At 36.2% G+C, this 13,576-nt stretch overlaps 1 protein-coding gene across 7 annotated transcripts in view; it reads left to right on the forward strand.

Annotated features, from left to right (window-relative positions):
* The window catches only part of CHD7 (chromodomain helicase DNA binding protein 7), a 193,372-nt gene that overhangs the window by 127,215 nt on the left and 52,581 nt on the right, over nucleotides 1–13,576 (forward strand). For all 7 annotated transcript variants that reach the window (XM_038000468.2, XM_073018108.1, XM_073018107.1 and 4 more), the window contains 2 exons: nucleotides 826–891; nucleotides 7,524–7,579. In XM_038000468.2, the coding sequence (XP_037856396.1) occupies nucleotides 826–891; nucleotides 7,524–7,579 (122 nt within the window). The remainder of the gene's footprint in view (nucleotides 1–825; nucleotides 892–7,523; nucleotides 7,580–13,576) is intronic.

A 13,576-nucleotide genomic window follows, 5' to 3' on the forward strand; every position in this document is an offset into this window, starting at 1 on the left:
CACAATTTTGGAGAATTAATGGTCTATGCTGAGGAAGAGCCAGAGTTAAAATATAAGGAGGCTGAATATACCTCTGAGAATTCAGTGCTGTGGCTTCTGGGACTTTAATAAACCACTCAAGCTTGTCTCCTGCTGTTAGGCACTGTGAGAACCCCTTTATGAAATTACTGCCTTGTAGTACCCAGCAGGGTGTACTTTATTCTCTGTGCAATGTAAATGATGGATAAAACAGTTTGTATAAAATATGGGTAGTGTAGGATTGATCATTATAAAGATCTTTTTTAAAAAAATAATGCTTTTTTCTTACCATTACTGTACTTTAGTTAACAAACTGGTAACCCATTGAAAAGTGTATTAAATGCACCTTTGCATTTTATTTGGTAATTTTTTCTATGTTAAGTTGTTACATAATGTTTTATGTGACCTCCATAGATAAAAGATGCCTACTATAGCAGAATGATGAGTATCTTTACCCCATGGGTATAGATGAAGAAAAGTTGTATTTTTGACTGCTAACATGTAGAAATTATTTTGTCTTGGTGGCTAGCATTTCTGATTGCTCTCTAGCTTTAGGGGCCTAGGCTGGTCCACATAATTAAACCATATAATCATGAAGTAATAAGCACAAATCTTCCTTTTGCCTTTCAGTAGAGTGAGATTTTTGTTCCTTTCAGTCGTGTGTCTCACTGATAACTTTGTGCTCAGTGACTTAAAAGGTGTGGAGGTGGTAGCAAAAGGGAATGATTTCTTGCTCTTATAGCTTGAGATGAGATGTTTTCTATTTGAATTGATTCACAGGACTCTTTTTTTTTTTTTTTTTTTAAGGAATCTGTTGATGCAGAAGGCCCCGTGGTAGAAAAAATTATGAGCAGTCGTTCAGTAAAAAAGCAGGTGAGTGCCATTTGGAACGATTAAAATCTGTGAGGTGTATGCAACTCTTACAGGATTGTTGGCTTTGTAATTTTCTTTTAAAATTCTAATATTGTAAAATAAAACTTCTAGTAATAATTCTAATCCTGTCTAATTTGTTAACCCAATATGAATCTTTGGGATATTTGACCCCAAATGAAATTAAAATATATCAAGCAGTCAGTGCTTTATTACACCATTTAGAGTGAACTAGAAACTCAAAAGTCTCCAAATAAATGTATGGGACTTTCAAAGTTGTAGACTGTCTTTTTCATAAATAGTATTCATAAAAATCAAAACATGAATTTACTTCTAATCTCTCTTAGGAAGGTTTTCCCTCCTCTTTCATGTTAGGATGGAAATTCTGTCATTTTAGCAAGTAAGTGTTTTCTCATGTGTATTGTAACATTTTCTCATATACAATTATTCATTTCTTTCTTGCCAGTGCAAAAGTGAAATACAGATCTATTTTCAGTGTAATTTTAAAAAATAGTTTTGACTTAGTACTTCAGAGTTATTCAAAGTTTCTGTTGATCTGCAAAGGTGAGCTCTAAGTATCTGTCACTAGTCTGATTGCTTTGTCATTGAGGTACTCATATGCTCTTTAACAAAAAATGCCAGGATGAAAATTCCCTGTTTTAGCCACCGCCATTCTTACAGCTCACTTTGAGAAAATGCTTTGCTTAGTTTGAATAATTACATAAACCTGCAGGTGCATTAGGTATTACAACATGCAATTTTTCGTGTCTCTAGGAAGTAGTCTGCTTTAGACATAGGTGTCTGTGTCGCAGCTTCAGTCGTTATTGATTCCACACAGTTCTTTCTTTGTATTTGCTTTCAAGGAGGGTGGAACTACAATTTCATGTTTCAGCATGTAAAACAAACTTCAAAAAATTAAAAAATAAAATATAAAGACATGGTCTAGCTACGAACTCCTGGGCTCAAACAATTCTCCTGCCTTGCTCCCCCAAAGTGCTGGAATTACAGGTGTGAGCCATAGTGCCTAAAGTTGTTTATTTTTAGTAAAATGTATACAAAGTATCTCCCAGTAAGAGAGTTGAGGAATGGAGGATTTACAGGACTCAGTGAGAGTCCTATAATAAAGTGAGATCCCAGGCTTATCAAATAGGAGACTATTACCATTCAAATACTGCTATTGAGTGATCCTTGAACATGTTATTGCACCAGCAGGTAAACTTCTCTTTACTTTCATTTTAATACTGTGTGCTTTGCTATCGTGTGATTCAAGGTATGAATTTTTATCGAAATATGTATCTCTAGTTTGTAAGAAAACAAGAGCAATATGTCAGGGTGTTTTCCAGTTGAGTATAGGGGATACGGTGTATGGAGTGACTGGCTATCTTGGTGACTTTTTGAATGTGAAGGTTTCCTGATGAATGAAATGGTAAAATCTCAGCCAAATTTTCCACCTGCTCAAGTAGAAACAAGCACTATTTAACTCATTAGAAGGTTGCATTTTTGTCCTACTAATGACTCTAGAACTACTAATTTATGAATTGTAGATATATGGTAAAATTTAAATACTTGACATGCTTTGAAGAACAATCCCCTTCACTGAATTGAAGTGACTTGTTTGAGTAAATAGCATGTCGTTTAGATGGGATATATTAATTTTCATTCAATTGACAGTGCTTCAGCAGGCATACTCAGCAGGTTTAGGGGTGGCAAATTATAATTAGCTCTATTATTCAGAGCTACTTAGACTATACATTATGTAGAACATTGCTTTTTCTTTCTGTTTTGCCCACTTTAGGGTTTTTGTTTTCTTTTCCTCTTTAGCTACCCTTTAAAGATAGGTACCCATGGTTTAGGAATAGATACTGTTAACTGTTTACTGATGATTGGGTTTATCTTATCATAGGAGATTAAAAATCACTGTACAGGAGGGCGGACATTTGTTGAGTTGGTGAATTTGAAGCTGGAGAAAATTAATGGAAAAAGTTATTCTGGAAGGGAGATATGCTTTGAGGTATGATTTAAAATAAAGAAGAGATGTGGAGCTCATGGAATTACTTGTCAGTTACTGGTATTTCTTAAAGGGCAATAAAAAAGCGTTAGAAGGCACTAAACATTAACAGGTGCTAACTTTTTAAACTGCTAATATTCTCAAAGTAGGTAGTTTAGTTATCACCTTTAATAACATTGGAAGAAAGTGTTGCGAATAGAAACAAAAGGAAATTTGAGATTTTTTGTGGATTCGATCTGTGCCTGCTGGTCTGTTTCTTATTACCATGAATAATTTAATAATTGGCTGTGAGAAGGTGTCTTTATCTCTGCCAGGCAGCACTGTAGAAACTGGCTATGAGCTCTGCATGGTGTTGACACAGAGTAGAGACTCCATGTTTTTCAAAGTCAGGTGACCTCATCACTATGGCCTGAGAAGCATCATGATCCATTATGATGGAGTTGTACAAACATAAAACTCACTTGGCAGAGGCACCCTAATTCAGCACCTCATATTAAATAGGGGTAGCTCAAGCATTTATGTTGTTCTAAACCCAGGTTAATGTCTATGACACCTAGTTGCATGAGGTAGTTGGTGCCTATTTGAATTTTGAGGTAGATATATGAGTAGATACTTGGATTGTATAAAGGCTTATTATTTTGTTTTCCTTTTTTAGTCAGCCTGTAGCTGTTTCTGCTTTGAGCCATTCATCTTTGGAGAATAATTCAAAGATTCTTTTTTTTTGGTATTAGAAGGCCAAAAGTAGTTTTAAAAGTGAATTGTGACTGTATTCCCTAAAATTCTTTATTTTTCTTTAAGTTAACTACAGGACGTATTTTCAGAGTGTGTGTTTTAATTCTTTAGTTGAGCCTCCTAGAGTGTAAAGAAGGCAAAACTCTTAATCTCATCCATTATTATGTCCTTGTTGTTTCCCTAAGTGAACTGTGATTTGGTGTCTCTAGTAAAATAATACGGTAGGTTGGGCCAGAAGTCAAAAGGGATTCATACCCATGCCTTATTGATAACTTTATTGAGGTGCTTTTTCATTCTTTTGTGTATTATTTAACAAAATTTTCTTTTTTTTTTTTTTTTTCTCTGTAATTTAGTTTCTTGACTATGACTACTTAATTTAGTAGTAGGACGCATAGAAAAGGCCTAAGTTAGGCCTACACTCTGGGTGGCTATTTAGAATCCAAGTGGCTGGAGAACTCATTTATTGCCTTCTCAACATTTCTGGTTTGTTTGAACAGTGGGACAAGTATGGCTTAGTATGTTTGAAACTTTAAATTTCATGTGAATAATAAGGATTTCCATAGACTAATTTTGGAACTAATGAAAAGGTGTATACATTTCTCAGAAAAATTCTGTTTAATTCATAATATTACTGGATTCTCAAATTTAATGGTAGCTGCTCAAGAAATAAATCTGAGTGTTGTGTGTATATGTGTGTGTATGTATGGGAATAGTGCTGTGACTTAGTTATTCGTTGCATATGCCCATTGTAGAATGGCTTCTGAAAATGGGGCTTAGAGGTGAGAGGTTTTGGGGTGGGGACTGTTGTAAGCTGTCATCAGAGGCTGGTCAAACTGCCTCCCACTTAGTAAATAATTGAAATGATGTTTCTGAGGGCTTATGAATTCACACACTTTTGTTAAATTGTTTTACTGTTCAGTAAAAGAAAAGAGGTCAGCATGATCATATTTATGTGAAAGAAACAGTGAAAAACAGCTCTATTTATAGTTTTAGGGGCAAGAAGGTGGTGATCCAATATATATGGTCCGTTAAACAGAACAAAGTATTGTATTCTGAAACATCCTAAAGATAACAAGCCCTGGGACAATTCTGTACCAGCTCCAGGTGCTGCTAAATGAAGTTTCAGAACCTAGTTGGTTCCTCCTAGGCAGCCCTAGACTCTCTTGTCAGGCATCTTCACAGCAGGTTCCCAGAGGAATAGCTATCATGACAAGAAAATGGGTAGTAATGAGAGTTGGGGACAGATGGCTGTAAGAGTCAGAGCTTTCTGGGAACAGACTTGAGACAGAATAAAAACTGTCTTTACTGTTCAAGATTTGATCCTGTATGTTTTGGTGCCCACTTAGAATTATGGGATGATGAGACCATTTAGAATGAGAAGGAAAGGGACAGTATGAGAGAAAAGATCAGATAGAAGAATCAGGAGAAATAATAAGAGCATAGACATGATAAATCTTGTTTATGATTTATAACATATATCAGTTATATAAATGATACATGGTTTTGAAAATGCCTTCAAAATTGAAAAAATATAATTATTATCAGAAGGGCAAAAGCTCAGACCTTTGAGTTCCATTCTTGATTTGAATTTCATGGTAATGCTGTGTGAAGAATCAAAGGATCTAGTTTCATCCTTGCTTCTTGCTTCTCTTTTTCCCTGATCATTTACTATCTTTTTGTCTTTCTGCTGGAATGTCTGGTTCTCTATAAAGATAATATATCTTGAAATGGGAGGCCGGGTGCCGTGGCTCAAGCCTGTAATCCCAGCACTTTGGGAGGCCAAGGTGGGCAGATCACGAGGTCAGATCAAAACCATCCTGGCGAACATGGTGAAACCTCGTCTCTACTAAAAATACAAAAAAAAATTAGCAGGGCATGGTGGCGGGGCCTGTAGTCCCAGCTACTCGGGAGGCTGAGGCAGGAGAATGGTGTGAACCTGGGAGGCGGAGCATGCAGTAAGCCAAGATTGCACCACTGCACTCCACCCTGGGCGACAGAGAAGAGCAAGACTCCATCTCAAAAAAAAGAAAAGAAAGAAAAAGAAAAGAAAAAGAAATGGAAGTAGAATGGGGAAATATTAAGACTAGAGAAAAAAGTAGGGTGGGTCTTGGATGGATTGCCACTTGAACTTGATAGTATTTATTTACAAATTAATTCCATGTTCCATTTATGTTACTGGTTCTTGAAGCCATCCAACATACATTTATTTTTATTTTGGATAACTAAAAGTCTATGACATAGAAGGCGTTCTGAATATATTAGTTTAAAATAATGCTTTATAGTTATCACCTTCCATAGATCCATTAGGGCACAACCAGATATTAATAGATATTGACCACTCCTGCATGTCCAGACTCCTTCTTGATGATTTCCAGACAGGCCAAAACTACTTAAAATATAGGTTTAGCTGGGTGCAGTGGCTCATGCCTGTAATCACATCACTTTGGGAGGCCGAGACGGAGGGATTGCTTGAGCCTAAGAGTTTGAGACCAGCCTGGGCAACATGGTGTAAAACCCAGCCTACGGAAAATACAAAATTAGCTGAGCATGGTGGTGTGTGCCTGTAGTCCCAGCTACTTGGGGAGGTGGCAGGGAGGCGCAGGGGTTGCTGAGGCAGGAGGATTTCTTGAGCCTGGGAGGTTGAGGTTGCAGTGAGCCATGTTTGCACCACTTCACTCAAGCCTGGGTAACAAAGCAAATCCTATCTCAGAAAAGAAAGAAAAAAAATTAGGTTTAACTGTTATAAGTGAGAGTTTCAAAGAAAAGTTTAAGTTCATAATCTTTGAAAATAGTTTGAAGGTTAGAGATTGAGGGGACTAGTACCTTTGAACAGATCTGTGCCCGTCTGTTATCCAATAGAAGCCTTTGCTCTTTCGTTTGTTCTTTGCCATGTTCCTACTTGCCTTGATTTTCTTCGAAGCATTTTGGAGGTGGCTGAACAGCCATACATGACCCTCAAGGCAGGCTCGGGGTCTCTTGTAAGAGTATAAAAGCAATCCCCAAACATCTGTAAGTGGTGTTTATATTTTAGATCCCTGATTTATCTGATCAAATGTTCCAGAAGGAAATTACATATTATGACTTGCTTAAGAGCCTAAAACCAAAAGGGGAATAAAAAGAGATGCCTAAAATATCATCTGAACATTAACTTCTGCATACACTACAGCAGGTAGGATCAAGGGAGATATTATAGATAATCTTACTACTGAAAACTCTTGATTTGGCTGACATGTATCACAATTTTAACCTTACCTAAATGTAGTATTTGGTGTGTTAATTTTATTTGGCTGCTATGTGTGTGAGACATCTTGTCTGAGAGATTTTAATTGTACCATTGAGTGAAACTACGAAGAGTCATGCACTGAAATTATAGCATAAGAACAAGGTTTAGTTTTATATGGTTTCTTGTTTAGAGTTATTAAGTATATGGAGAAATAAATGTCTTTTAAATATTTTAAAACATTACAAAACCCACAATGTAAAGTTGCCATGAGGCAGCCAAAAATAATACATATGGCATTCAGGAGAACAGTTGCTAATTGGCTGCTGCCTGAGAAAATGGTACACTTGGCGTCTACTTAACACTGTGGGTTTGGCAGAAAGCCAGATTTGGGGTCAGGTTGTTGTGAATGAAGCTGCATGTGGTTAGGGAGGAGTTAAAGTGATTCATGTCTTAGAAGCTCTTGCACGTCGGGCAGAGGTGCGTGCATGGGCCTGAGCGTGGCAGTCTCCGTGGCCCTGGCCGCCTCCCAGCTCACAGCGTGCTCATCTTACGTGAAGGGCCTGTGCTGCTCTTCTCAGTCCTGTTTTGTGTTCATATGGGAGTAAATCATTACTTTTAAAATATTGTAGTAGATGGTTTTAAGTATGTGCCTGAAATTTTCTTTTGTTGCAGAAGGAATCTGGAGAGGAGGTAGAAATTGAGGAATTCTATGTGAAATACAAAAACTTGTAAGTAAATTGTGATTTTGTTTTTATTGGGGGGCTATATTTTCCAAGTAGTAAGCAACCATTTTTTTTTTTTTTTAAGTTGGTGAATTAAGAAACTTTGGTATGATTTCTTTAGTCATCATGGCCTGGGATGCCATTTTTTAACCAACTTTTGTATGTTTGATATTTTGTGAATTTTTCTGGAAAATGTGTAATTGGTGTAAAAGTTGACTAACTTCCGTATATAATCAATAAGTATTTTTTTTAGAGAGGATAAAAACTTCTACAATAATAGAAAAATGAATAAAGCAGTATTTCCCTGTCCTCTGATCATGAATTCTACCCTGTGGGGCTACACTTCGTCCCTTCACCTGTGCATAGGGTGCAAGGCCCTAGACACAAGAACTCTCCTGTGGAATGAAAGTTCTAGAGAACCATGGCATCACTCAGGTTCTAAAATGCAGTGAGCTATAGCTTTATCTATTTTTGTTTGTTTTTGATATTTATTTAGTAGATTTGAATTCATAACTAAAAATCTGAATTGAAAAACACAGTGAGTTGTTGTCCTTGTAGATTCTGTTGTAAGCAGTACACCTGGCCCAGACAGACATTGCGACGAGCTAGGGTGTTTTCAGAGTCAGTAATCATTCTGCTGAAGAAGACTGAGGCCGTTTTGTAACCTAAATAACAATCACAGAACAAGGACAAAATGTTCATTGATAATGTAAACATTAATTTTATTTTTTTACCCCTTTTAAGACAAAGGACTAAACCACCATATTAATACATTCTTAGGGCTTTAAAGAGAGGCTTTTGTGAGTTGCTGTGAAAACAGCTTCAGAAAATTTAGCCCACCCTAGAAAGTGAAAGCATCAGGTGCCATGGGTTTTCTATCATTCTCTCTTGTTGTAGTTGGCACTGTTAATAGATTGATGCGCTTCTAAAGAAGTTGTGAGTAAAACCTTTTATCAAGTAAAAAGATAAAGAAATCTCTATCAGTTTTATCATGAGAGTTCAATGAAATACAGTCTGACAATTTTAAAAATGCTCGGAAAATGTTAACTGTCGTCATTCTTTTGTCCTCAGAGCATGTCAGTTTACACATGTGGAAATTATGCCTACAACACGATTTCCTATGGTAAGGAGGAGGTAAACTAAGTAAACCAGAGGGAGAGAGTTCCCTTGTAGATTTACCAAATTGAAACAAGAGCATAGGAGTTCAAATATCAATCACCAAAATAATGGTACTACCAGAGAGACCTCCAGATCAGTGTGTGACAGTGAGGCCTGAGCTGCCTCCTTCCAGTCAGCCTGTTAGTGACCCCAGAGATGGGCTCTGAGTTCCTGACCAGGTGGCACTGCCAGACCAGGAGACTCTAGCCCTTCTCAAAAGTCATTTGAGATGAGGTAAAGGGAGTTTTGGAAAAAAAAAAAAAAAACAGCTTTTCTGACTGTTGTTATTGAGAGCTAAGAGAAGTTAAGATTTCCATAAAACTACGAGTTTTTGTTAGCCTTATATTTGTACACAATTTCACATTTATAGAAAAATTGTAAAAATAGTACAAAGAATTTCTGTTTTTCTTTTTGTAGTTAATGTGTATCTTCTGGAAAGGTACTTTAAGACTTAAATATGGTAATGGTTGCGAAGGGATAATTTACTAATTCCATCATTTCTTCTACATTGGTTGGGTTTTACTGTAGGGAAGAGCTTTACCCTCTTGTCCATTTGTTAATTTATAGCTGAGCAGACTTGTGGCTTCTCATTTTATTCAAGGGATTATAACTCTTTACTGTTGTAGTATTTACTTTGCCCACATTATACCAGATTTGGCCAGTGGGAGCCCCTTCAGACTGGCTCTTCTGTCCTTTTGCCTTGTCTTCATTTTTCTTTGAACACTTTCTTGCTTTCTGGCACCAGAGGATGTTCCAGGCTCGTCTCGTAACTTCCCTGTTTTAGTTATGGGATCAGTTACTTCTCCAAGAAGGCTTGGTTGTTTTCAGTGAACGGGGGGCACTGAGAAACCAAGATTTGGGCTTTAGGTGTGTTCCTTGTTGCTGAGGAATTGTTGCTTCTAGTGCCTCTCAGTGGATGGGACTGGGAGAGTGTACACGTGTGTGTGTGTGTGTATGTATGTCTGTGTGTGTGTATATATACATACATATATCGAGTTACACACACACTTACCTGTTTATCATATACACACACATATTTACCTACCTCTCCAACACAACAGCAAAAACAATGCCTACATATTGATACTTACAGTACTATTCCAGCAGCTCAGAGTTTGTTCTCTCCTTTTCCCTTTAATATTAGTAATTCCCTTCTTCAACAAGAGTAAACCTGCCTCTTTTATTCTTTGTATTTGCTTTTTTGTCAGTCCTAACATATATAGGAAGTGATTTCAGAATTACTAGTCCATATTTATGTGAAAAAGAAGCCTATATTTGCTTAGTTTTTTGTCTTTAGTTTGAGGGCATAGGGACTAAAACTTTATCCAAAATTTCCTTAGGTTGGTTATTCTCTTTCCCTACCCCACCAGTGTGGTTTGTTACTTATTTCAGGCATGCCCAGTCCCCAGGCCGTGGATCAGTACTGGTCAGTGTCCTGTTAGGAACCTGGCCATACAGCAGGAGGTGAGCGGCAGGCGACTAGCCATTATCACCTGAGCTCTGCCTCTTGTCAGATCAGCACGGCATTAGATTCTCATAGGAACGTGAACCCTATTGTGAACTGTGCATGCGAGGGATCTAGGTTTTCCACGAAACTGGTCCCTAGTGCCAAAAAGGTTGGGGCCTCATGATTTATTTGATACACAGTGTGTTTCCTTAGTTTTGGTTTGTATTTGTATTCCATGTTAGCCCCTTCTTGTTGATTTTTATTGTTTTTCAAGTTTGTGAAATATTAATATGTTACAAAAGTTAGAACTATACAAAAAAGAAGTGTAGTCCTCCCTTCCTTTCCACCGCATTCCTGCTTGCTTCCTTACTAATCCCAGGTTTATCCTTTCTGTAAAATTTGGCATGAGCATGCAGGTATGATTTCCTCTTCTTTCTTACAAAAAAAGAAATTGGTGTACTGTTAGTATATTTTTGTGCTTTGCTTTTTTTCACACCACATTCTGGAAATCACTCTACCTCAGTTCATAGGGGTCCTCCTCATTCTTTATTTCAGCTGTATAGTATTCCATTGCATGACTGTGCCATAACCATTCAACCAGCCTCCTGTGTATGTGGGTGTGTAAGTGGCTTCTGATGTTTTCCAATTACAGATAATGCCACAATATATATTCTCATACATATCTCTATATTTTCAAGTTGTTGGAGGCATGGCTTCCAGGTGAATTCCCAGAAGTGGGTTTGCTAGATACAAAAGGCAAACATGTATGTATTTTTGAGAGATATTGCCAAATTCCCTTCCTTCAGGTTGTATGAATTTGTGTTCCTGTCAGAAATGTATGCAAACACCTATTTCCCCACAATCTTTCTAATATAGTGTGCTGTTTTACTTTTTAATTTTTTTAAGAAATTGTATTTCAGTTGAGGTTTTAATTAGCATTTTCTCTTACTGTGAATAAGAACACCTTTTCATAAGTTTAATGGTCACTTTTTACATCTTGCTTTGTCAGTTGTCTGTGTCTTTTGCCCATTTTCTGTCATGCTCTTAACTTTTAAGAGCTCTTTATATATAAGGGATATTAGTTCTTTATCTGGGTTGCAACTATCTTTTCTCAGTTTCAATTGTCTTTTGACTTTATGGTGTTTATTGCATTGTCCATTAAAATTTTTTGTACAGTCAGATTTATTAGTTTTTTCTTTTATTGTTTCTAGCTTTTGTGTCATAGCTAGAAAGCCTTTCCCTATATCCAGATTACAGAGGAATTTGTCCATGCTTTCCTTGTGGTTTCATTTTATCTATTTAGGTGCCTGATCCATTTGGTGTTTATTCTTGTGTATTGTGTAAGTCATGGCTCTAAATTAATTTTTTTCAATTGTTATTCTAGCACCATTATTAAAGAGTCAATTTTTGACCAGGCGCAGTGGCTCATGCCTGTAATCCCAGCACTTTGGGAGGCCAAGGTGGGCTGATCATGAGGTCGGGAGCTTGAGACCAGCCTGGCCAACATAGTGAAACCCATTTCTACTAAAAATACAAAAAATTAGCTGAGCATGGTGGCAGGCACTTGTAATCCCAGCTACTCGGGAGACTGAGGCAGGAGCGTCACTTGAACCTGGGAGGCAGAGGTTGCAGTGAGCCGAGATCACGCCACTGTACTCCAGCTGGGCGACAGTGTGAGACTCCATCTCAAAAAAAAGAAAGAAAGAAAAAAAAAAGAGTCCATTTTTGACTCAAGTGATTTGAGATCCAAACTTTATTATGTCCTAAAGTTTTTAAAATTTTATTTATTTTTTAATTTATCTGTACTTTATGCCTTTGAACTGCTTGTCTATTTATAAGCCAATACCACACTGTTTACTTAGGGAGTCTTTAGAGTGTGTTTTAGTATCTGGTAGATCTATTTCCCTAGTAGCTTTTCTCTTTTAATGTTTTCCTGGATATTCTTGCATGTTTATTTTTATATATAAAATTTAGTATTGTTTAGCCCCATATAAATGCCTGTTTGCATTTTATTTATTTACATTGTGTTAAATTTACAACTCTATGATGTATGATGTTGAGTTACACAGTGTGAAAATGATGTCTTTTCAGTGGTCCAGTTCTACTTTTGTGTCTTATAAGAGTTTTAAATATTTTCTTATACAAATTTTACACATTTTTAATTAAATTTATTGTTAAGTATTTTATCTTTGTTGGTATTGTGAAAGCGGTTTTCTCTAACATATCTCCTTATTGGTAATTGTTGTTGTGAATGAAGACAATTTGTTGGCTTATATATGCTAATTTTATATTCTGCTACATTGCTGTATTATTTTATTATTTGAATTAGTTTTCTAATTGATTCTCTAGGGTTTTCCAGGTACCTGATCATATAATCTGCAAACAGAGATAGCTTTACTTATTATTTTCTAATTATTATGTCTCTTATTGTTTTGACTTGTCAGTGACATTGGCTAATAACCTCAAATACAATATTGAATAATAGTGGAGATAGTAGGTATCCATGCTTTCTGATTTTTGTGGAAAACTGTGGTGTTTCTTCATTTAGTAAGATCTTGTCTTTAGAACTAAAATCTTCAAATATGTGTTAACAAAATACCTATCAATTCCTGTCTTCCTAAGTTTTAAAAAATCCATTATGGGTGTTAAATTTCATCAAATGTTTTTTCCATGTCAATAGAAATAACTGTGTGATTTTTCTCCTTAGATATATTAATATTGTATATTTTTAGTGAATTTCCTAATATTGAACCAACCTTGCATTCCTGAAATAACTACTTGGTCATGACGTATTATTTTCTTAATGTGATGTGGAGTCGTGTTTGTTAATATTTTACTTATATTTATTTATAAATATAAATATTTATAAGTATTATAAATATAAATATTTACTACTTTGCACTGATATGGGTAAGGGATATGCTCTTTCTTTTTTTTTTTTTTTTTAACTGTCAAGATCAGGTGTAAATGTATACCTGTTTCATAAAGAGTCATTACATTTTATTTTTAAATGAAATTTTGTTTTCCAAAGTGACCATAAACTTTATTATCTGTAGGGCCTAGTTCAGATTATTTATTAGCTTCATAATATTTTTCTTACATTTACTTCTTCATAACTTTAAAAAAAAATTTAGTTCTAGTTCAGTTAGAACTTTCTCTTGCCTTAATCTATTAAAACAAAGCAGTCTATTTTTGACCCTTTATTCTTCCTTCCTCTTCTTCCTAACTATATCATCAGGGTCTAGAAAGCAGAGTCACACTGAAAGTTTCATCCCAGTTTATAGCAGATAAAGCAGGGCTGGAGCCACTTGCATATATGCCTGTGTCCGGTTCAAGGCTACACAGGTGGTGCTTTGAAGGCTTTTGCACCTCAACCAAGACAAGAATACTGACCGACT

Source organism: Chlorocebus sabaeus, chromosome 8 (assembly GCF_047675955.1).
Source record: "Chlorocebus sabaeus isolate Y175 chromosome 8, mChlSab1.0.hap1, whole genome shotgun sequence".
Lineage (NCBI taxonomy): Eukaryota > Metazoa > Chordata > Mammalia > Primates > Cercopithecidae > Chlorocebus > Chlorocebus sabaeus.